This window comes from Prionailurus bengalensis, chromosome F2 (genome assembly GCF_016509475.1).
Source record: "Prionailurus bengalensis isolate Pbe53 chromosome F2, Fcat_Pben_1.1_paternal_pri, whole genome shotgun sequence".
In the NCBI taxonomy this organism is placed as follows: domain Eukaryota; kingdom Metazoa; phylum Chordata; class Mammalia; order Carnivora; family Felidae; genus Prionailurus; species Prionailurus bengalensis.
In genome coordinates, this window is record NC_057353.1 from 21,984,627 (window position 1) to 22,008,758 (window position 24,132).

The 24,132-nt window shown below is 37.6% G+C and overlaps 1 protein-coding gene across 1 annotated transcript in view; it reads right to left on the reverse strand.

Annotated features, from left to right (window-relative positions):
* The window catches only part of TRPA1 (transient receptor potential cation channel subfamily A member 1), a 54,736-nt gene that overhangs the window by 9,037 nt on the left and 21,567 nt on the right, over positions 1-24,132 (reverse strand). Inside the window, exons 9-23 of the mRNA XM_043601192.1 lie at positions 22,572-22,671; positions 21,813-21,913; positions 19,926-20,095; positions 19,674-19,838; positions 18,093-18,207; positions 16,992-17,158; positions 15,265-15,358; positions 9,677-9,736; positions 9,063-9,161; positions 6,494-6,564; positions 5,413-5,575; positions 4,533-4,622; positions 2,493-2,662; positions 825-954; positions 251-433 (exon numbers count right to left, since the gene is read on the reverse strand). Coding sequence (XP_043457127.1) covers positions 251-433; positions 825-954; positions 2,493-2,662; positions 4,533-4,622; positions 5,413-5,575; positions 6,494-6,564; positions 9,063-9,161; positions 9,677-9,736; positions 15,265-15,358; positions 16,992-17,158; positions 18,093-18,207; positions 19,674-19,838; positions 19,926-20,095; positions 21,813-21,913; positions 22,572-22,671 — 1,878 coding nt within the window. The remainder of the gene's footprint in view (positions 1-250; positions 434-824; positions 955-2,492; positions 2,663-4,532; positions 4,623-5,412; positions 5,576-6,493; positions 6,565-9,062; positions 9,162-9,676; positions 9,737-15,264; positions 15,359-16,991; positions 17,159-18,092; positions 18,208-19,673; positions 19,839-19,925; positions 20,096-21,812; positions 21,914-22,571; positions 22,672-24,132) is intronic.

The window sequence follows — 24,132 nt, forward strand, 5'->3', positions numbered from 1 at the left end:
TCTATTCACCACTGTTTCCCAGCACCTGGATCAGTGTCTAGATTATTCATAAGTATTTGCCAAGTGAATGCATCTTGGCATCCCCTGGGCTTTAGTGCTGTGTCTGGTACTAAATAAATGTTGAATGAGTGGATTTTATAATAGTCCCTAATTCCTTTCATGGAGGAAGATTAAGGAGGCTAAAAATAATGATCATTGTCAAATGCCCCAAATGATCAACAAACAGAAAACACAAGGATAAATTACTTACAAGTAAATTCATGAGCACAATTGGGACAAACATTGTGAAGGCAATAAGCTGTGCAAAAGACAGAACTGGATATACCAATTCATTTCTCAAAAATGGTTCTAGGAAGGCATCGCGGTAATTAATATCTCCTAGCATCATGCTGAAGGTCTGCATTATAGAAAGCAATGGAGAGCTGAAAGCATCCTGAGAAAAGATGGTAAGGTAAAAATGCAATGCAAAACGTGTACAATGAAAAAATCTTTTCTGGAGAGTAAAATGATAAAAATCATATTTAAAATACTCTTTTAAATCACAGGACTATGGCTAATAAGAACTACTAATAAATTGGTGATAAAGTCATCAAGAATATCTTTTCTACACATATAACAAATACTCATGCATTATATTTAAACTTTTTGACAATGGGAAAAAGTCATGAGGTAGGGCTGCGATAAAAATCATTTGAAGGCTATTTTATCAGACAAAAAGATAAAGTCCTATTACTATAAATTTTCTAGGCCATTCAGATTTAAGTATAAATATGTATTCCCAATATTCACAGCAACAGAATCAAGTACTGATGCAGGTGCCTCACCTGTATACTCAGGAGGACGTAGAAACTGAGGCCAAAAGCCAAAAGTAGGAAGACAAACACGACTGTAGACCTCAACAGAGTTTTCATAATTACCTCCAACATAACGATGAAAATTCCACAATTTTCAAATCTAGGCAAATTTAAAAATCATATATTCACTTTTCTGGTCAAACTGTATTTCATTCAATGTCTGTATCATGCATTAGGTACTAGGTTTCACAGGTGAGTCACGCTTTCAAAAAGGAGACAGAATTCATGAATAGTCATCTTACTTTCAAGCTGTTCACTAAACAGCTTTGCTGCTTCTTCCTTCTTGTTAACGTTGATCTTTGTCCTACAACTTGACCACTAGGCATTATTTCACACAAAGGAGGAGAGACAAATCTTCCCAGTATCAAAGAAAGTGCTACCAAAGCTTGATAAATGGATCTGAGAGGTGAGATGGGTGATGCAGCCAGTGGAGACTCTACATGAGCTCATGTACCTGAAGGGCGCCTGCGTATGGTTTATTCACCATCCTCATGACCTCCTGAGGTTTCTTTTTTCCTTCCCAGCAACCAACATTGTGAAATGTTTGGGTAGATAATGGGTGTGCCATCCAGCCACCAATGTGGACATTTCCTTTGGCAAAGACAACTTGTTAAAAGGGGAATCACAAGAGTTTAAAGCTCCAAAGGACTTCAGAGGTCTCAGAAACTTAGCTCCCAAGAGTTGTCTAGTAACTCGGTAAGGTCACTGATGACAAAGCCAAAGGAATGACAGTACCTAGATTTGCCCTGAAGCCTCTTGATGTCCAGACCACTGGTCTTCCCACTATACCATGTCCTTTTAAAGGGGCTGGCTTCAACCCTCCAGCATTGTGTGCATGACATACAGAAAATATGGTAGGGAAAGCATTGTACCTGGGGTTGGAAAGATGGGTAAAAGTGCTTACATCTTGACTTACTAGCTGAGATCCTGGAAAAGTTACTTAGCCCTTCATCTTCTTTTATATACCAGAAGTGATTGCAAGTTATCTTTACAATAACTAGAGGTAAATGTTAAGATATGTGAAATAACAAGTATGGGAGGTAGGAGAGCTTTGCCCTTTGTTCCCCCTCTAGAATTAGATTCTTTGAGCTTATTTTCTTCTCCTAAATCGCTATTATTCCCCATACCTATCACTTTATTTTGATTGTTTTAATCTAAAGTAAATGCTTAGTAAATAATACCAAGTAAAACCAAGAATAGCCAATACTTTTATTCCCATTTACTCCCCCCACTTAATCTAGATTTGTCTTGACCTGGGGTAATGTTGCCACTCAGAAGATATTTGGCAATATCTGGATACACTTTTTGTTGTCACATGGTGGGGAGGGAGGTTGCTACTGGTCATCTAGAGGATAGAGGCCAGGGATGCTGTTAAACATTTTACAATGCACAGGACAGCCCCCCACAACAAAAAATTATCTGGCCCCAAATTTCAGGAGTGCCAAGGTTGAAAAATCCTGGTCTATACTCTGAACTCCAAACCTCCCTCCCCTTTTCCTTAATACATATTAAGGTACCTCCACAGTCTAAAACAATTGGAAAAGGAATAAGCCAATTATAAATATGGTACTTACAACAGTTATTCTTTTAATATTAAAAATGTCTAAGGGATACAGAAATCATTCAAGCTGGCTTTACCTTTGGAGATACAGTAAGAAGTTCATCCAGTACAAGTATATAGCAATCGCTCCACATTGCCACTGCACATAAGCTGGTATACCAATGAATAAGGGTGACACAAAAATGATACTTGTTGTGTAGATAATCCATTCAGCTCCATTGGCATTATCCAAGATGTAATTCCTTTTCTGGGGTTAAAAAGAATTCAGAATTACCACATGTAGAGACCAGGACCTAGCATCTTATGGATGATTTTATATATATGTATATATATACACATGTATATATATACATGTATATATATATGTATATATACATATATGTATACATATATACGTATATGTATATATATACATATACGTATATATATATGTATGTGTATGCATATGTATATGTATATATATAATGTTGACCAGTAGCAACAACTGTCTGGCTTTGCAGTTGGACAGGTTTAGGACCAAGGAGCCAGCTTCTGCCATCCTGGACTACACTCAGCCCTGGGTACGGACCAGTGTTGAAGGTGGCCCAATCTCTTCTGTTGAATTGGCACTTTGGGAATCTGATGCCGAAGTAAATTCTACAACTTTGTGGGCTTTCTCTGAGTCCATTTCTTCTTAAGGAAAGTTCTGGGGAGCTGCAGGTTGGTTTAATGATTCCTTTATGCCTGTGTAAGGACATGCATATAGATTTCTCAGGATACAAATGAACTAAAGCTTCTTCTAAGGAGGTTTGAGACCTATGCTAAGACTTAATTGCCATAACAATTTGATGTCATTTCCTATCTTTAAAAATTTCAAGTTTTGGGGGCACCTGGGTGGCGCAGTCGGTTAAGCGTCCGACTTCAGCCAGGTCACGATCTCGCGGTCCGTGAGTTTGAGCCCCGCGTCGGGCTCTGGGCTGATGGCTCAGAGCCTGGAGCCTGTTTCCGATTCTGTGTCTCCCTCTCTCTCTGCCCCTCCCCCATTCATGCTCTGTCTCTCTCTGTCCCCAAAAAAATAAATAAACGTTGAAAATTTTTTTTTAAATTTCAAGTTTTGGACATCAAATTTTCTATAGAGGTGACAATTTCAGTATCAATTAAAAAATGTGGAGACCAAGTCTGTTAGAGAAATCATATAACTTTATAGTTCAATTTAGAGTATAATCTATAAAAAATGAGAATTATGATGAGATTAAATAATATGCCCTAAATCATTCAAACTACAATGGAACAACAGTCTAACTCTCAGAATTGTGACAATCTACTGAAACTATATACAGACACACACACACTTGCAAATATATAGTACCAAACAAATGCAAAGCATTGTAATGGTCATTGACATTCTTTAAGACAGGTATCAATGTGCTTATATAAAAGTAAATTTTCACATAAAATGAGGTACTTATAAAAGTTACATATCTTATAAAAATAACATTCACAAAAATACAAAAATGAATAAATAAAAGACTTTAAATAAAAGCTTGATGCCATTTATTAACCAAAGCAAGGACCTGTAGATAATTCACATAATTCTTGAGTCTGATCTGAACTTGGTTCATCCGTTTAAAAGTATGAAGTAAAAATTATGCTATAAAAAGTTCCCAAATTTTTATTATAGCTTGAGAATTTTATCCAGTAAAGAAAAGCATTCTTATTAAGAAAGGAATTAAAAGACCCATTTGAAATGGAACCATGGGCCAAGTAAGTTCTTTATAAATAGTTATATTCAAAAGTACCTAATTCAAAATCCAGCTATCATGTTAGCAAAACATCAAACTGAGAGAAAACACAGAAAAGTCATTCATAAGTTCATTTGTAGACAGACTCATACAGACTAGTAGAACTAGAACATCTCTACTTCAGATTTATCAAATAGGCACCATCCGATGCAAGAATCTTGTCTAAAATCATGTGATTTCTACAGTTTGAAAAGTTTATGTTTGGTACTTCCAATCTATACATTGGTCAAGTTATGTGATTTTATTCTGACATATATTGTTCAGTAATAGTTTAGCAACTTATGTTCTGCATATTAAAATATTTGCAACTTTAGAGATATAAAATGTATCATGTACCTGTTGGAAAATTTGGACCACTTCTTTGCAATATCCAAATATACTTGATAAAAAAACTAAAATCATACAAACTTTTATAGAATAGGAATTCTGAAACAAAAATGTGTAAAACAGTTATGAAAGATAGCAAATAAAACACTTTTGCTTTTGCATAATTTCCACTATTAAATATTTAATTTTCTTCTACTTCATTTCTATGTACCATTATATTTGCTTTAAACAGAAAATTACTGATACCAATATAAAGACACATACTCATTTCATAATGTCCTAAGAGGTTCAAAAATCACCAAATGAACTCTAAAAGAGTATGAATCTGTAGACCTATGTAAAATTTGTTTTACTATGGTAAAATACAATAAAATTTACCATTTTAAAAGTTTTACATTTTACACGTACATTTACATTTCAAAGTGTATAATTCTGTGGCATGAAGTACATTTACTATATTATGCAACCATCGCCACCATCTATCATCATCTAGCTCTATAACTTTTTTTCTATCACTCCCAAATAGAAGCCATGCATCCACTAAGAATGACCCCCTCTTCCTAAAATCCCAGACAGCCATAAATCTGCTTTATTGTAGACATATTTTAAAGTAGTATATATATATACTTCAGTATTAAAGCTACTATCTCATATGTCAATTCCTTTAAATTAATTTACAAACTCATTTATTGACCAAATTATTTATATTCCCTCGCATTTCACAAAAGATCTTAGGAAAAATTGTTCACATAATGATCATACAGTCCATAATAATAAAAGCCTTAATATTTCAGATTTACTATGGGGTTAGCATTTCTGAGGAAAAAAAACACACTTGTAATAATCTTTTATTTTAAAAATTTGAAATATGATGACCAATCAAAAATACCTTGGTGTCTAATATTTCTGAATGATCACTAGTTTCATTGATGATTCCAGTTGAGTTGAAAGCCATACCTGGCTTTATACTGACAACAAGAAAGGTCATAGGCAGGAGACCAAGACAGTAAGATCCTAGGTTCATAATATGGGCTCTAAACCCATAAGCCAACCTACAAAAATAAATTACAATCTCAACAAAAAAATACTTACTTAAGATAGCCTGTGGAAAAGGTAGTTATAATCTCTCTCAGAAATCTATTTGGTAAATTCATTGAACTTTAGAACCAAGATCTTCAAATTCACCTTTTTTCATTTTCAGAAAAGAATCTCAACTTCCCAGGAAACCATGACTTACTTAAAATATCTCACCAATTAACGAAAGAACAGAGACTTTAGCTCATATTTTCTGACTTCCACGTTGATTGTTCTTCCCAGGTACCCCTCTCACTTTACTGTCCACTAAACTGCAAGGCCCAGGAATCCTTCTTCATATCTCACACAAGGGTTTCTACCTCCTAAATATTTCATTTAATGTCAAAAATAAACAACATCAGCATTCTTAATACCAAAACATTTGCCTTTGACACATTTCTTTTTCAAAGTGTAACACATTAATATAATAAAGTCCAGGGGCATCTGGGTAGCTCAGTTGGTTAGGTGTCCAACCCTTGGTTTTGGCTCACATCATGATCTCACATCACATCACAGTTCACAGGTTTGAGCCCCATGTAGGACTCTGCTCTGACAGTGTGGACAGGGGATTCCCCCTGCCCCACACCACTCTCTCTCAAAATAAATCAATAAACTTAAATCGAAAACATATTATTTAAAAGACTTTAAATTATTAAAAAGAAATACTACTTGGAGCACCTGGATGGCTCAGGTGATTAAGTATCTCACTGTTGATTTTAGATCAGGTCATGATTGCATGGTTCCTGGGTTCAAGCCCCACATCAGGCTCCATGCTGACAGTGCAGAGCCTGCTTGGGATTTTCTCTCTGCCTCTCCCCTACTTGCTCGCTCGCTCTCTCTTTCAAAAATAAACTTAAAAAAAATACATACATACATACATACTGCTTAATACCCACCATTTCATAAGTAAATATTCTTTACATACAGGATGATTGAGAAGCTCTATGCGGTTATGTTGTACCATTGCCTGAGAATAATAAAAATAAATCATATTAAACTATTAAGTACAAACTAAGTTTTTTGTTTGCTGGTTTTATAACTTTAATATTATAAAAATAACACTTTATGAAAATTTGAAAAATCAAAAATTATATCAGGAATGTATTTTTTAAAAAACCACAAGCTAGAACCATTTTATATAAATGCACTTACTTGATTCATTTTGTCTCTTTCAATTTCTTACCAGTTGAGATAGAATAAGCACTTTAATCTTACACAAAGTTACAACTGGAAAGGATATTAAAAATAAACGAGCAAGAGCTACACTCATTCTTTCCTTGAAGAAACTCAGGCTTATCTCTCTAGAAGGATTTTAAATAGTAGAGTACACATAGTCATTAAATTAGCTTGTGGATTAAGTTTTCATGAATTATTGGGAACTACTAGTATCTATTTTAAAAACAATTTTTAATTATTCAAGAAATACACAGAGGAAGTGACATCAGCAAGATGGTGGAATAGGAAGTCCTGACCCATCTATGCCCATGGAGACAAGACATATCACAACTTAATACCTGGACCAATTGCCTTTGTGAGAAATACAGAAACCAGTTAAGAGGTTCCTGTACCCCAAGTGAACCTGTAGCCAAGAAGAACCACATCAAAAACAGTAGGAATATCATGGCATTTACTTGCCATAGCCCCTCTCCCAGCACAGAACAATGTGATCAAGAGAAAATCCCCAACTCCTGGCTTCCACCTGAAGAGGAAAACGATATGTGGAATGTTCTAATTGTTCAGGGAGTGGCCCAAGGGACTGGTTTCTGTCTTTCCTGAATCTAAGCACTGACAGGTCCATCCAGTCTCTCAGACTTCTGTGCACAATAATTTCCTATCGCAGACCAGCTCTCCTTCCAGAAGAACCCCACTCAGCTCAGATATAATGAGAGATTTGTTATGTTATTAAGGCATTATTCAATTATGCCAAAAGTCAACCACTAAGTGAGGTATATTTATTCAAGCAAACCTGTGTCATATAAATTATTCTGAGTCTATAGTATACAAAGCCTATTTCCTCTTAGAAGCTACAAAGTTTTATTTCCTCCTTACTCTGCTGGTGGAAACAAACTCTGGTAGAAGTATTGACTGTTCTTCAAATTATAATTTAAAAACCTCCACATACACACACAAAAATTCTAAGTAGAGCTATAGTATAGTTACTTTTAGGTGACTTTGTTATTCAGTCTGAACTAAAATAACAACTACAAAACATGACATACTCCAGCAGAGCTAAAATGTTTTGCATAGAGCCAGTGTGAGGTTAGTTTCCACTGTCAACCTTGTGGGCATAAAATCCATAGGACTCTGCATCCCTCCCACTCCAAGTACTCAGTAAGCCTTCTAGATATCACTTAAGGTGATGGTTGGTACCATGGTCTCTATCAAAGGCTCCCATGTAGAGAAATGAATTCATTTAAAGTGAACAAAAATTCCCAATTGGTCTAGACCAGTGCTGTCCAATAGAAGTTTCTGCAATGATGGAAATGTCCTATATTTGTGCTGTTCAATATGAGAGCCACAAGGCACATAGTCTACTGAGCGCTTGCAATGTGGGTACTGCAAATGAAGAAATAAACTTTGAATTTTAAGTAGTCACATATGGCTAGCGTTTACTGTATTAGACAACACAGATCTAGACCCTAGACCACAATTTGGAAATCACTTTCAAATAGGTTTTCTTTTGCTTGCAACAGGGTTAATTTGTTGCCAGTGTGTACAGGGCTGGGCCGCCAATCCCACATGGCACCAATCTGTTGATGCTGCTAGCTGCTCTCCCTTTAGACAAGGAGCCCACTCATCAGTTACATCTTTCCTCTGCAGTTATGTATTTGAGTTGGAGACCCCTGATTTAGACTGCAGTGGATCATCTTGCATGGCTTTTATTGTCCCATCTGCTAGAAATGTAAAATCCACTTTGGAGTAAGAGCTGGTTTGGTCTTAAGTCTCTCGGGCAATTGGGGTCCATACTGTGCATGTTAGGCCTGCTTTCAGATTGGGATCACTCTTCCAGAAGCATCAAAGAGCTTCTGAAAGGTCAGAGTTTACCGTGGATCCCCTTAGACTGAACTTAGAATCTGTGATTGTAAAATGTCGCCCCTACATTTTCCTGTGGCTTGCATGGAGAAAACTCTTAAATATATAGGTCTATATTTAGATGGATGGAGTCAGGGAGTAAGCACTGACTGTCAGCCTATGTTGTCCATGGTTTATTGGATTTTGAATGAGGCAGGTTTGACATGACCATTAGAACTAAAGTGATTAAGAGTGTAGAACTTTAAGGGGACTAAAGTAAAGGATCCGTGGAAAATGACTGCTTTCTTCACTGAAAAGTAAAGGATTAGGACACATGGCAGAGAGAGACATCAAACTGTAAACGTGGAATTCTCTCCAGGCCTCTCCCTGGAAATATACCAAAACACAGAACCCATGTAGAAACTACCTAGATAGTGAAAACACTGGACTTACGTTGAGGGTTGTAAGAGGCTCATATGTAACATCCTGTGCAGGTGTTACTTTCTTGGTAAATTCTAATGGACACTGAAGATACCTGAAATTATACTCAATCTGTAGAAGACACAATTTTTAAAACATTAACAATCTAGTATACACCCTAAAGCAGGTCTTGACAAATCAAATACATAAGTCTACCATTCTTCTGAAAATTAAATATTTCAAATAAAACTGAGTCATTTGGTCTGAAGAAATGTAGATTGTTATTTCATCTTAATTAAAAAAAAATATCCTGAAAGGCTGTTACGTAACCTTCTATATAACCCACAGTCATGGAAGAAGATGAATTCTCAAAAGATTACTCAGATCTTTGGAATTTCATTCTTCAGGTTAGTACTACCCAAAAAAATACAAAGACTAGAAACAACCCTAAATAATGCTATTAGAAACAATTAAAATATTGGGGGGAAACCAAGGAAAAATTCTCTCACAAGCAGAGGATATAATCATATGACAAATGAAGACAGTAATTACCATCTTCCGAGACTGTGGAACTCTAGTAACATTGTTTTTAGTATTCATTAAAGAATTATAATAAACTTTCAATGACCATGACAAAACAAACTTACATAATAGTCTTGGCAGGACTTGTCTCTTTTGGAGGGCATCATGCAACAATCTAAAAGGACCTTTAAGAGAGAAAACATGGCTACGACATTGGTCAGAAAACGAAATGAGAGATGGGATTTGATCCCATTTCAAAAATTATACCCAAGACACCCCCCTCTCCCTTTCCTTTATTTCTGGTACTTCAAAGATAAACTATAATCCATGCCATTCAGGAACAAAGTTTAAAATATAAAGTTTTCAACTACTACCACATGCCTCAGAAATACCTAGTGATTCTGAAAAATATGCCTAAGAATGAAATCACATTTACTAAAATTTGAGTCAAAAATATTTTGTGAGTTTTACCCAAGAGTTGATGTCCTTCTGGCCTTCTACAGAATATATAGCTTATAAAGGGTTCCTTTGCTCCATCTATATCTCATCTTCTATACTGCTCCAGCATGGAGTGCTGTGTTGGTTTCTGTCCTCACTTGCTGAACAACACTGACAAAGTATTTGCCCAGAGCAGCATGAACAGCATACTGAAGGACAGAGGTTAAATGAAGAAATATTGAACGCCCTTCAGGTGCTTGAGAAAAGGGGAGAACACTTAAGGGATCATTACAGCTACCTCTAGGACATGTAGGGATAAATGTTTTTGTGGGGTCCCTGTTAACATAAACTATTTCAGTCACCCCCAATCTGTGTGCTGGCACCTTTCTGGTGCCCAAATTCATCATCCCAAGAAAGGAATACTGCTCAGATTGTTCTCCTGGAGAAGAATCTGGACACAAAAAGCTCCAGATGATTCCACCAGTGTGTCCCCCAAAACTCCTGGGCATCTGGTCAACCCCACCTGCAAGAAGCAAGGGTAGAGGACTGGACAGCACCCCTTCATGAAGGAGAGAAACAGGGACCCAGGCCCCATTGGGAGGGCACCCCTGTCCTGCTGGTAGTCTCAAACACCCGGAGGGACTTAAAAAATTTTCAGTCTCGGGGCGCCTGGGTGGCTCAGTCGGTTAAGCGGCCGACTTTGGCTCAGGTCATGATCTCGCAGTCCGTGAGTTCGAGCCCCGCGTCAGGCTCTGTGCTGACAGCTCAGAGCCTGGAGCCTGTTTCAGATTCTGTGTCTCCCTCTCTCTGACCCTCCCCCGTTCATGCTCTGTCTCTGTCTCAAAAATAAATAAACGTTAAAAAAAATTTTTTTTTCAGTCTCTGTTGGTGACCAGGCAGTGATACTAAGGATCATAAAAAGCACCCTAAGAAATAAGGACAAAACTAGTCAGTAGTGCTGTGCAAGGCAGAACCAGAGAAGCAGGTCTGAGACTGTTTGAGACCTTTGTAATTAATAATCAGCATAAGCTACAGAAAGGAAGGTGGAAACATGGGGAGGGACTATGTAAATTACTCAAGTGTATGATGTGAGGCTAAACTAAAAGTTATTTAAGGACAAATTCACAATACTAAAATGCAAGCAAATTATCAAAAATGAACTAGAAAATATATAATCATGTAAAGAAAAGAAAAACTAATCATAATCCCACAATTGTGGTAATTCTTATTAACATTTTGGTGTAATCTTTTAAGTTCCTTTCTATGTTTTCCATATGTATTTCTAACATTTTTTTTACTGTTATTAATGCTACATAAAATATTACTATATGTAAATCTGTATCTCTGTTCATTAGGACAGATTCCAACAACTAGAATTATTGAGTAATTCTGAGATCATTTTCAATCCTGAATATTTATGTTCCCTTTGATGAATTTAAGTACTTGAAATGCTAACCTATGAACTGGACGGGCTCCAAAAAAAAGCATGTGAAGTACTTAGCACATAATAAGTGCTTACTGACAAGTAAAAACAGTTAAGTGTGAGTAGCTGTAGTACTAATAACCAACCACACAAGCAGTATAACAGTAGGTTGTACAAGGTATGACAAGCACCCTCCTGAATACTTCATATATCTTGCCTCTACTTTTTGTAATCACTTTGTAAGATCAGTATCAGTGTCACTTGTTTGGAGATGAAGCAGAAAATGAAGTTCAGGGAGGAAATGTCTCACCTAAAGCAGTAGCAAGAGCCAGGACCAAAACCCAGGACCATCAGGCTCTAATTTTGTCCCTGTGCCCCTGTCGTACTATGTCTCACTGCCTCCTCCATATTTGAATATATTTTCCCTCTGAATGACAGCCAAAGGCATCTTTTTTTTTTTTTATTATTCTTTGTCCCAATCTTCAAATATCAACCTTCTCAGGAGGTTTTTACCTGCATCCTTAAACACGCACATGCTCATCAGTTCATGGGTGTTTCTCTTGTAGTCAAAGTCCAGTTACATGCTGGGTATATGTTCAATCCAGCACAGAGAATCACACACTTGGAGGCCCACAGAAGCCAGGGGGTAGTGTAAATGAATGAACTGTGCCAGCATTAAGAGCTCTTTTCCACTGTTTTTGAAATGTTGTCTCTCCTCGGGCTGGTTTCTGTCTTTACAACTTGGGTAAATTCATACATAGAGAAATATCTCTCGGCTACAAGGAGAGCAGCTGCACCAAAATGACAATACACGGCAATGAACGGTAGGCATTAGACGGAGTATACAAAAGGAAGAGGTGGGACTCGCGGGCCAATGGTGGAGAAGTAGGGGGACCCGAAGTTCCCTCGCCCCTCAAACACAGAAGTGTTGAGGCCAAAGGACTTTGAATTCCAAGAGTCTGGGCTGCAGAGGCACAGAGACGTCCCTAAGGACCCACCAGGACAAGCTGGTGGGCCACAGGTGTATGACTGTGGGAGAGAGAAAACAGGCTGCGTAGGCAAGGAGGGGAGGGATCCCCTTCTGCGGAGAGACAAAGGGAAGAGAAGGAGAAGCTGGGGAAGCATAGGACTGTATCTGGACGAGAGGAAAACCATGGAACAGGATGGAGAAAGATCCAATCTCTAACCTCTTTGACCTCAGCCACAAGCAAATATGTCTTGCTTGACATATTTCCAAAGGTAAGGGAATTAGAAGCAAAAATGAATTACTGGGACCTCATCAAGATAAAAAGCTGCTTCACTGCAAAGGAAATAATCAACAAAACTAAAAGGCAACTGACAGAATGGGAAAAGATATTTGCAAATGACATATCAGATAAAGGGTTAGTATCCAAAATCTATAAAGAACTCACCAAACTCCACACCCGAAAAACAAATAATCCAGTGAAGAAATGGGCAGAAAACATGAATAGACACTTCTCCAAAGAAAACATCCAGATGGCCAACAGGCACATGAAAGATGCTCAATGTTGCTCATCATCAGGGAAATATAAATCAAAACCACACTCAGATATCACCTCACGCCAGTCAGAGTGGCCAAAATGAACAAATCAGGAGACTACAGATGCTGGAGAGGATGTGGAGAAACGGGAACCCTCTTGCACTGTTGGTGGGAATGCAAATTGGTGCAACCACTCTGGAAAACAGTGTGAAGATTCCTCAAAAAATTAAAAACAGATCTGCCCTATGACCCAGCAATAGCACTGCTAGGAATTTACCCAAGGAGTACTGATGCATAGGGCCACTTGTACCCCAATGTTTATAGCAGCACTCTCAACAATAGCCAAATTATGGAAAGAGCCTAAATGTCCATCAACTGATGAGTGGATAAAGAAATTGTGGTTTATACACACAATGGAGTACTATGTGGCAATGAGAAAGAACGAAATATGGCCCTTTGTAGCAACGTGGATGGAACTGGAGAGTGTGATGCTAAGTGAAATAATCCATACAGAGAAAGACAGATACCATATGTTCTCACTCTTATGTGGGTCCTGAGAAACTTAACAGAAACCCATGGGGGAGGGGAAGGAAAAAAAAAAAAGGAAAAAAAAGAGGTTAGAGTGGGAGAGAGAGCCAAAGCATAAGAGACTCTTAAAAACTGAGAACAAACTGAGGGTTGATGGGGGGTGGGAGGGAGGGGAGGGTGGGTAATGGGTATTGAGGGGGGCACCTTTTGGGATGAGCACTGGGTGTTGTATGGAAACCAATTTGACAATAAATTTCATATATTGGAAAAAAAAGACAAAAAGCTGCTTCACTGCAAAGGAAATAATCAACAAAACTAAAAGGCAACTGACAGAATGGGAAAAGATATTTGCAAATGACATATCAGATAAAGGGTTAGTATCCAAAATCTATAAAGAACTCACCAAACTCCACACCCGAAAAAACAAATAATCCAGTGAAGAAATGGGCAGAAAACATGAATAGACACTTTTCCAAAGAAGAAATCCAGATGGCCAACAGACACATGAAAAGATACTCAATGTCACTCATCACCAGGGAAATACAAATCAAAATCACACTGAGATACCACCTCACACCAGTCAGAGTGGCTAAAATTAACAACTCAGGAAACAACAGATGCTGGCAAGGATGTGCAGAAACGGGAACCCTCTTGCGCTGTTGGTGGGAATGCAAACTGGTGCAGCTGCTCTGGAAAACAGTGTGGAGGTTCCTCAAAAAATTAAAAATAGATCTACCCTATGACCCAGCAATAGCATTGCTAGGAATTTATCCAAAGGATACAGGAGTGCTGATTCATAGGGGCACATGTACCCCAATGTTTACAGCCACACTTTCAACAGTAGCCAAATTATGGAAAGAGCCTAAATGTTCATCAACTAATGAATGGATAAAGAAGATGTAGTTTATACATACAATGGAATACTATTTGTCAATGAGAAAGAATGACATCATGCCATTTGCAGCAATGTGGATGAAACTGGAAGGTATTATGCTAAGTCAGTCAGAGAAAGACATATATGTTTTCACTCATATGTGGAACTTGAGAAACTTAAGGGGGAAGGGAAGGGGGAAAAATAGTTACAAATAGGGAGGGAGGGAGGCAAAACATAAGAGACTCTTAAATACAGAGAACAAAGTGAGGACTGACTGGGGGGTGGGGGAGAGGGGAAAATGGGTGACGGGCATGGAGGACGGCACTTGTTGGGATGAGCACTGGGTGTTGTATGTAAGCAATGAACCATGGGAATCTACCCCCAAAACCAAGAACATATTGTACTCACTGTATGTTAGCCAATTTGATAACAAATCGCATTAAAAAAAAAAAAAAAAGGAAGAGGTGGGATGTATCAAATGGGAGAGTGCTTGCCCTATCTCAAGGAAGCAGCTGCTACTTGCCCGGAAGTTTCTGCCTCACCAGATCTGATTTTTACAGGAAGCCAGATATCTGGATCCTTAAGAGAGGCATACTGGTTTTAAATATTAACAACTAACGCAGATTTGAAACAATAACATATGTGCCCCCAAAAAACTACCTGGAGGCTGTATTCCACCAGCAACCACCATTAGTAGTCTCTGTTCTCGATTTGGATTATTCTAATAAAAAAATGTTGACCATATTTTCCTATATTCCATATAAAAACTAACATCATTCTTTAATTCAAGTAAACACTTGTTGGCTAACTTCTCTGATCAATAGCCTATTGTTAGAAACTTTACTTTAAAAATGAAAATTACATTTACATTGTGATTACAGCAATAAATCCTCATATTATATTATATGCCAAGCATATACCCAGAATCAGTTTTGTCTGGAGAGCTTACCTTCATGCATTCAGGGAGGTATTCTACCATTTCCATAACTGGACATTTATTGCTTGGAGAATAATGACTAAAAACCTTAAGGCATTCTTCCCATCTATTAAAAAGCAAAACAAAACAAAACAAAAAACAATGGTGATAGTAATAAAACAATCACAAGTCATAATCCTTCTGTTCTACACCACAAAGATGCCAGTTGAAACTGAAGATTATACCTTTAGGAGAAACCTGAAATTGTTCCAATGGAACCAATAGTTCATGAATCAAGATCAAACCATTAATAGGGTCCTTGTCCATTAGTGGAAATTAGAAATGTGGGAAAATTCTAGGATGGATATAATCACTGTTCTTTTTCTCTAAATTCCTTCTTAAAAAGGTAAGCTTTTACCTTCTTTTCTCCTGAAATCATGAAATAGTATGAGCTGGTCATGCTGGGTAGAGATACTCACATTCACATATATACAACAGCAACATAGTACTGAACATGATGTATTTTTTTAATTTTTTCTAATGTTTATTTATTTTTGAGAGAGAGAGAGAGAGAGAGACACAGAGTGTGAGCAGAGAAGGGGCAGAGAAAGAGGGAGACACAGAATCCGAAGCAGGCTCAAACCCACGAGCTGTGAGATCATGATCTGAGCCGAAGTCGGACACCCAACTGAGCCCCCCCCACCCCCGCCCCGGCGCGCCTGAACACGTGATATTTAATGGGTAATCCGTGTATATATATAGTGTTGAATTAAACTACAAAATAACATGTGTCAAGAACGTTAAGAAGCATGGATTCTGCCAGGAGATTACAGAGTCTGCTCTCTTCTTCCCTGCCATTTGTTTGGACACGATAAGAAGGTGCTTTTGATACCAAGGAGGAAATAAATCTCCAACAGGAAGTAAAGAAGAGACCATTTATCTCCAAGATCCTATCTATGTCATAGGAGACTATTTCCAAAAAGTACCAAACTTTCTGTTAACAGTATCAGTAAAATGCATCTAGAACATCTGCATAATCAGTGGCAAACTTCTGGTTGCACACTTGCATTGGCTAGCGTTTCAAAGGAATAATCATTGGTGACGGGTGGGTCTTGAGATTGCCCATGCTTAAAAACACAGGCTTATCTGTCTCGAATATGAAATGGCTCACCTCTGTGTCCACAACTGGGTGATACGGGGCCCTTGAGCATATCTGTGATTATACAGAAAAGTTTATGTACAAAAACTAGGACAAACTACCCTCCAACTTTATCATTAGAACTCCTTAAAATATGGCATAAAAACCCACAACCACAAAAGGTTATGTGTTAAGGGAAATTCCAGTCGATGGCCCTAGTAACAACCTGGATATACCCCGGAGAGGATTTTCACCAACATCCGTTTTTCACATTCGTATTGGCAAGAGAGTGTTGGCAGATTCAGGTTGAGCAGGGAAGAGTGTGCTAGACAATGACCATAGTGCCAGATACTACCCATGCCCGAATCCCATGAGTGTCACATGAGTGTTATGAAGGTGATCTATGCTCCCACGATTTAGAAATGGAAACCAAAAACCAGAGAGTTCAGTAACATGTCCGTTATTACCCAAAGAGTACATTAAAAACTTTATGTCAACAACTGATGTTTAAGAAATGTTGATTAACAGCTGAAACTTATTCTTTTTCTGTTTCCTTTCAGGTTATAAATCATCCCTCGTGCCAGAGGACACGAAATGACAGTGGGATAGGAAGAAAGCATACCTTTTGTTCTTGATGGTCGTAAGAACCACGTCCTTCCTCTTATTGTGAATTGCAACATGCAAAAAGGAGGCCTGCTGCTTGTTCAGGACGATGTCAGCATCATAACTCAAAAGAAGTGCGACGGCTTTGGCATGGCCTTCCCTTGCAGCAAAGTGCAGTGCAGTGTTCTTTCAGAGAGAACAGGACACAGAAAATCCAGTGACAATGGCTAGTCATCCTTTGGCTATCGTACTGCTTTCATCTTTGAACTGCTTAAAATAAATTACTGACAAACCCAACTATTTAATACCAAAATATGTAAAATTTAAAACCAATGCTCAGAGTCAAGCATCAAATAAGGAGTTTCTAGTTCACACACGGTGTGTGTGTGTGTGTGTGTGTGTGTGTGTGTGTGTGTGTGTGTGTATGCGCACAAGCAATTCCAAGTGGTTTGCTTTACTTTGTTTTTATATTGGGATGATTCTGCAAGGACAAATGACAGACTTTCAGAGTAAAGATGTTGGAGTGAACACAGAATACTTCTAAGAGGTTTCTTGTCTTAGTAGAGCAATGATTTCCAGATGTTGGCTTTTTGTAGTCTGGTGAAATTTTTTAAAAATCAGGAATTGCTCTAAGGTTGCCAATCTTTAATTTGACACATAAAGACATCTTAAAAAGCAATAACAACCTTCTACCTCTATCATTTCATGAAAGAATGTGAATTTTAATACTCTCCATAAAAAGAGGAAGTATATTATAGCAGAATAAAGGATAGTCTTTCAAATCAAATACACTTAGCTATATGAAAACATACCCCGGAGCTCTTCATTTTTCTCAGTTCACCAGGGAGTACTGAAATTTTTTTCATCAATCTACGTGGGCCTGTGGACTCTCTGCGAGACCCAAGAGGTGTCCTCAACATGCACCCACCTGTTGGCATTCTCCTTATTCTGTTCCCCTCTTACTCATTCCTCACTTAGCGTCTGCAGGGTAAGAACCCAACAAAAGACTATGAATGCAGCAAGGAAGGAAATAAAATGGCTGGAAAGGATGCTTCCGTGCAATTTCGGAAGTTTCTTCAATGCCAAGACTTTGGGTAGGTATGGAGAACACAGTACATACCCCTTCTTCATCTAGCTGATCTGTGCACTTCATGTTAGTGTCAAGAATGACCTTCATGGTCTGAGTGTACCCGCCCAAGGAAGCATGATGCAAAGCAGTCCAGCCACTGTGGTCACTGTTAAGAGTTAAGAAAGGACTGTTCATTCACTTCTCAGATCAATCCTGGGAAGGAATGCCACCCATTTGAAAGGTGAGTCTGATGAGTACAAAAAATAAATGCATATCTGAGTTCTAGCAACTAAGTATGTATTACATATTTCTAAAAATGAGCTAATTTCAAGACTAATGGTCTTAAGTAATCTTCCAATAATGTGATTCACACATATTTTTTAATTTAGTAGATTAACATATAAAAGTATATAAACACATCAAACATCTGTGGGTGGGTAAAACTTGAAAAAAACACATTTTTCAAGATTATAATGTACTTATACACACTATTTTAAATCTTGTTTTATTCTTTCATTGAATATTGTATCAAAACTTTTCCACGATGGTGGTTATTAGTCTTCACGGCCACTAATTGCTGCTGCTGCTAATAACATTTTACAATACACGGCCTTAAGATGCTTAGCTTAATGCTACTTCTGTTTCTAAGACTTCAGGACTGAAAAGATCATTCGTCCAGTGCTCTCAAAGACGCTTATTAATCCCTTTAGAAAACATCCTTTCTCTCACAGAAATTCAAGATGTAAATACAATGAAGCCTTGTCATCCTTCCAAATTACAGATTGGAAAAAAAAAAAAGTATGAGATCCTGAAACAACTTAATTTTAGCGCTAGTGAGCACCTATTTTAGGTTGCAAGGGCCACCTCGCCATTTCAGTTGTGAGGCACTTAAGCAACAAGTGTCTGGCCTGGATCCATTTGGGGTCCCCCATGCATGTCTGCTGAAGGCAGAAAGGAACTGAGCAGAGCATTCACTTCTCAGCTGCAGCCCTACCTTGCAGGACTGGTGCTCTGATACAGAAGTGTGTTTCTGAACATTAGCCTAATGAGCTCTTTGCTTCCACATTGGTAAAATTAAAAGATAGCTCACCACACTTCTATAAAACTTGGCTTTTTACAAAGACGTCATTTAATTATGCTATCTTCTAATTACGTTTAATTATTTTTAATTTGTTTTTGCTCCTTGTGTTAGACTTAAGTATAACGAAATTCAGGAATTCTTCATGTTTCGTGTTGTAGCATAAAGAGATTTTCACCTCCATCGTTCATCAGACAGAATGAAAAAGTCTTTGAATTTGTATGGGGTGTGTGTGTACATGTATCTGCATAAAAGGATAGTAGCATGACAAAGCAAAATATGAAGAATTGTGTCTCAAACTACTTTGCACCAAGCCACTTATTCTGTGAACTCAAATGAAGTCTTCAAATCTATAAACCTTGATGTCATTGTCAATTAGAAATAAAACTGATGTCCTGTTCAACATATGAAAAATCATGTAGGTTCTGAGAATTAAATAAGATGGACAAAAGCACTTAGTGAGAAAGTTAGATATCATAATTCAGAATAAAATAGAAAAACAGCCAAAAATGGCTAATTAAAAATACATAAATATTCTGGTCAGATATCCTTACCTGAGAAATAATGCACCTTTTTTCAGAAGAAGTTGAACTACCTTATCATGCCCATTTTTTGCAGCCAGGTGCAAAGGCGTCATTCCATGGAGGTCACCTTCATTCAAAAGCCTCGTGTCATTCATATCTTGCAGAAGCCTCTGACAGGTGTTGATACGCCCGTAACTTGAAAAAATTAGGTTTCATATTTTCAAAGTAAATATTAAACAGAAAGAAGGCACACTCACAGGGTCAAGGTAAATGGACCCTTACCTGGCTGCAAAATGTAAGGGTGATTTCTTATCTTTGCTTTTGGAATGAATGGACACATTAAAGTCAAGGAGGTTATCTACAGAGACAGGAATCCCGTGTCTACATGCATAATGTAGAGGAGTACACCCGTCATCATCTTCATCCATTACCAGCTTTTTAATATGTTGCATCTATGGAAAAAATTAATATTCTAAATATAACTGTTCTCAAGCTCATGTAGTGTTTTTCAAACTATCTTGTAGGACAGAATTTTCCAATGGTCAATATGTACACCTTGAGGGCAAAAATATAAGTAACTCAAAGGTACTAGAGTAAAATTAATTTGGATGATGGTGCATGCTCTGTCTCCCTGAAATGTAGACTTCCATATTAAAGGTTATGCAAAGTCCTAAGAATAAGATGTGTACTTAACTTGTCGCTACAGGCCACCCTCTTCAGCCCTCCTTTCACTTTTTTGTCCCAAATAACACTTAAGAACTTAATGCTAATGTATTCCATTAGACAAAAGGAAGGAGATGTTAAAAATTAGGTTTACTTTATTTTTATATGAATATTAAATTAAAAAATGAATGGAAAATGAGCACTTAGTCCAATCAATAAACATTTTTACTTTTTTTTTTTTTAATTTTTTTTTCAACGTTTATTTATTTTTGGGACAGAGAGAGACAGAGCATGAACGGGGGAGGGGCAGAGAGAGAGGGAGACACAGAATCGGAAACAGGCTCCAGGCTCCGAGCCATCAGCCCAGAGCCTGACGCGGGGCTCGAACTCACGGAGCGCGAGATCGTGACCTGGCTGAAGTCGGATGCTTAACCGACTGCGCCACCCAGGCGCCCCAAAACATTTTTACTTTTAAACATGCAACTACAAGGATTTTTATTCTCAATTAAAGACTCTGACAATGTTAAAAATCTTTTTATTATAAAAATATGGTGAACTTCAGATACACCTAAATAGTCACTTGATAAGTATTAGCTGGTGAATATAAATACAGAGATAATGTTTCAACCTGTCAAGTGAAATATGTTGAATAGTTTTTTTTTTTTTAATGCTTATTCATTTATTTTGAGACAGAGAGAGAGAGTGCATGTAAGCATGAGTGGGGAAAGGAGAGAGAGAGAGAGAGGGGCAGGCGCGGGTGGGGGGGAGAGGGAGGGAGAGAGGGAGAGAAGAATCCTAAGCAGGCTTCGCATTGTCAGTGCAGAGCCCCAGGCAGGGCTGCATTCCAAAAACCGTGAGATCATCATCTGAACCAAAATCAAGAGTCAGACGCTTAACTGACTGAGCCACCGAAGCACCCCAAATAGTTTTTCTTAATTGATGATTGAATTCACTCCCATACTTGGCTTTTCCACTGATATGTAATTTGTAATAGTTAAAATACTGATGGAAAGCTAAATTATAGATGGGGATATAGAGAGGGCACCTGGGTGGCTCAGTCAGTTAAGCGTTCAAATCTTGACTTTGGCCCAGGGCGTGATCTCACGGTTTGTGGGTTAGAGCCCCACATCTGGGCTCCATGCTGACGATGAAGAGCCTGCTTGGGATCCTCTCTCTCTTCCTCTCTCTTGCCCCTTCCATGCATGCTCTCTCTCTCAAAACAAATAATAAACTTAAGAAAAAATAGATGGGGCATATAGGAAACCTCTCTAACTTGAAAAATTCAACCCCAATGAAATTTATTATCATAATTATCACCATCATGTTGTAAATATTAAAATATGGAATTTTTACTTTAAAATAATTTTTAAATTCCAAAATGAGACTTCATAATAATAAAAACCATAAGCAAAATCATTTTACCTAACTCAGTTTATGGACATCCACATATATATCTTTTACCTAAACCCAACTTGCTTTATGTAAATCCACATATATATCCATTACCTGCATAAACTCAGGTTGCAGATTTTTTAATCCATGAGGTTGCTGTACAGTCAAATGCAAAAAATTACGTCCAAGGTGATCTTTTATATCTACATGGGCACCTATAAAAACATAATATAAATATAACTTCTACTCATTTATTTAAAGCATGACCTATGGTTGATTTTCAGTTTAAGAAAATCAAAGATTTTTTACTTAAAACTTTGTCAACCATTAGCTTACAGGAAACTTTATTTATAAAAGAAAACTGTATTTAAAATGGATTTACCTTACTGCGTATGTATGTATGTATGTATGTGTGTGGGGGGGGGGGTAGAGAATCTATGATTTGTTGCATTCATTAATGTAGATCTCACCTTTTTAAAGCATAAAATATAAAGATGGAGAGATTAGATATCAAGAAAAAAAGGGACAGTAGTTATCTTCTTTGTTATCTTTACATCAGGTAGTACCTACAGTGGAGACAGTTGCAGTACCTACATCACAGGATTAATCATTGAGAGAATGTAGATAAAATGTTCAGCAGCATTCACACAACATAAAACTTGCTTTATAAATGTCATCTATTATTGTTCGAAATTATCTTTTTAAGGGTCACTCCCTTACTGAACTTACAATTTTCCTAGACAGGGCAAGTGTTCTATTTATCTCTGTATTCACAGCACCTGGTCCAATGCCTGGCACATGATAAGTGGTTAATAAATGTTTAATATCAAATTAAGTAGTAGTTGTAAAGCTTGGCCTGGTCCTTCATGGTACCTTTAGACAGTAGCAAATTTACAATATTCCAAGATGCAGAAGCAGTTGCTAATATAAGTGGAGAACGTCCTTCCGAATCAGTGCTATTGATATCTGCTCCCTAAAATAAAGAGTTTATGAACAAATTAGCTTACAAACTGCAATCTGTAAATAATGTTAATTCATTGAAATAAAGTGTCCATATATGGCTAGCATTCAAATGTATAACTATATAACTACTTGAAATCTCCCTAGAATTCATATCTTGTAGCATCAGAAATCAAGGCATTCTTTTATAATTTCAACAACAAATTATCCCCACGTGTTAACCTTTTGACATCTGGTGATAGATCAATGTTATTACCGAAATCATAAAACTAAAATCCTCTGACCTATACCAATAGTTTAGTTCTCAATGTAAGAAAACATTTTTAAATATCCATGATAGGGCGCCTGGGTGGGTCAGTCAGTTAAGTGTCCGACTTTGGCTCAGGTAACCATCTCACGGTTGGTGGGTTCCAAGCCCCACATCCAACTCTGTACTGACAGCTGGGAGCCTAGAGCCTGCTTAGGATTCTGTGTCTCCTTCTCTCTCTGGCCCTCCCTCACTCACACTCTCTCAAAAAGAAACATTAAAAAAAATTTTTTTAATATCCATGATAAAAAATCATCCGTATTTATTGCATATAGGATTTTTAAAACATTCACAAGAAATAGTTCACTTAAAAAAATCTACTTCAGGGGCGCCTGGGTGGCGCAGTCGGTTAAGCGTCCGACTTCAGCCAGGTCACGATCTTGCGGTCCGCGAGTTCAAGCCCCACGTCGGGCTCTGGGCTGATGGCTCAGAGCCTGGAGCCTGTTTCCGATTCTGTGTCTCCCTCTCTCTCTGCCCCTCCCCCGTTCATGCTCTGTCTCTCTCTGTCCCAAAAATAAATAAACGTTGAAAAAAAAATTTAAAAAAAAAATCTACTTCATCTAAAATAGATGAACTTAAATAACTGAAGTAATTCAGATCCTAAAGTAAAATTTTAGTCAAATATCTGATAAAATGTATACTTAAAAATCATATCATACAGATAGATTTTAAATTAATAAGTCAATATTTAACATTATGTGTTATGGTTATAATATTTTGCAGGACCAGAAACAAAAGCTTAAAAAAAATTCATGGGAAGAATTCTGTCTCTTGGACAGGGATAAAATAGCTTAAACTCTGACTCTGGATATTTCCCTGTTCTTTGGGGACCAATAAATACAGATGATGACAGCACCAGCACCCCCTTTGAAAGCCTGATATTGGTTAGTGAGCTCCTGCCACAGTTCTCTTGCCAAGCAAAGACACAGCTGTGTTTGCAGAAAACCACGCATGACAAAACTATGGCATATAATGAATCTTTCCAGGATTCCTCTATGTAAATATCACAATTTCAATAGTTGCTATTGACAACAAACGCCTGAGGAACACGACAAATGGAACTACATTCATTGTTGATATGGTGGGGCTTAAATACATACATCATACAGTCATCTGTGTAAATGACTTGTTAAAATTTAACTCGAAAGTCAACTGAGTACACCTCTT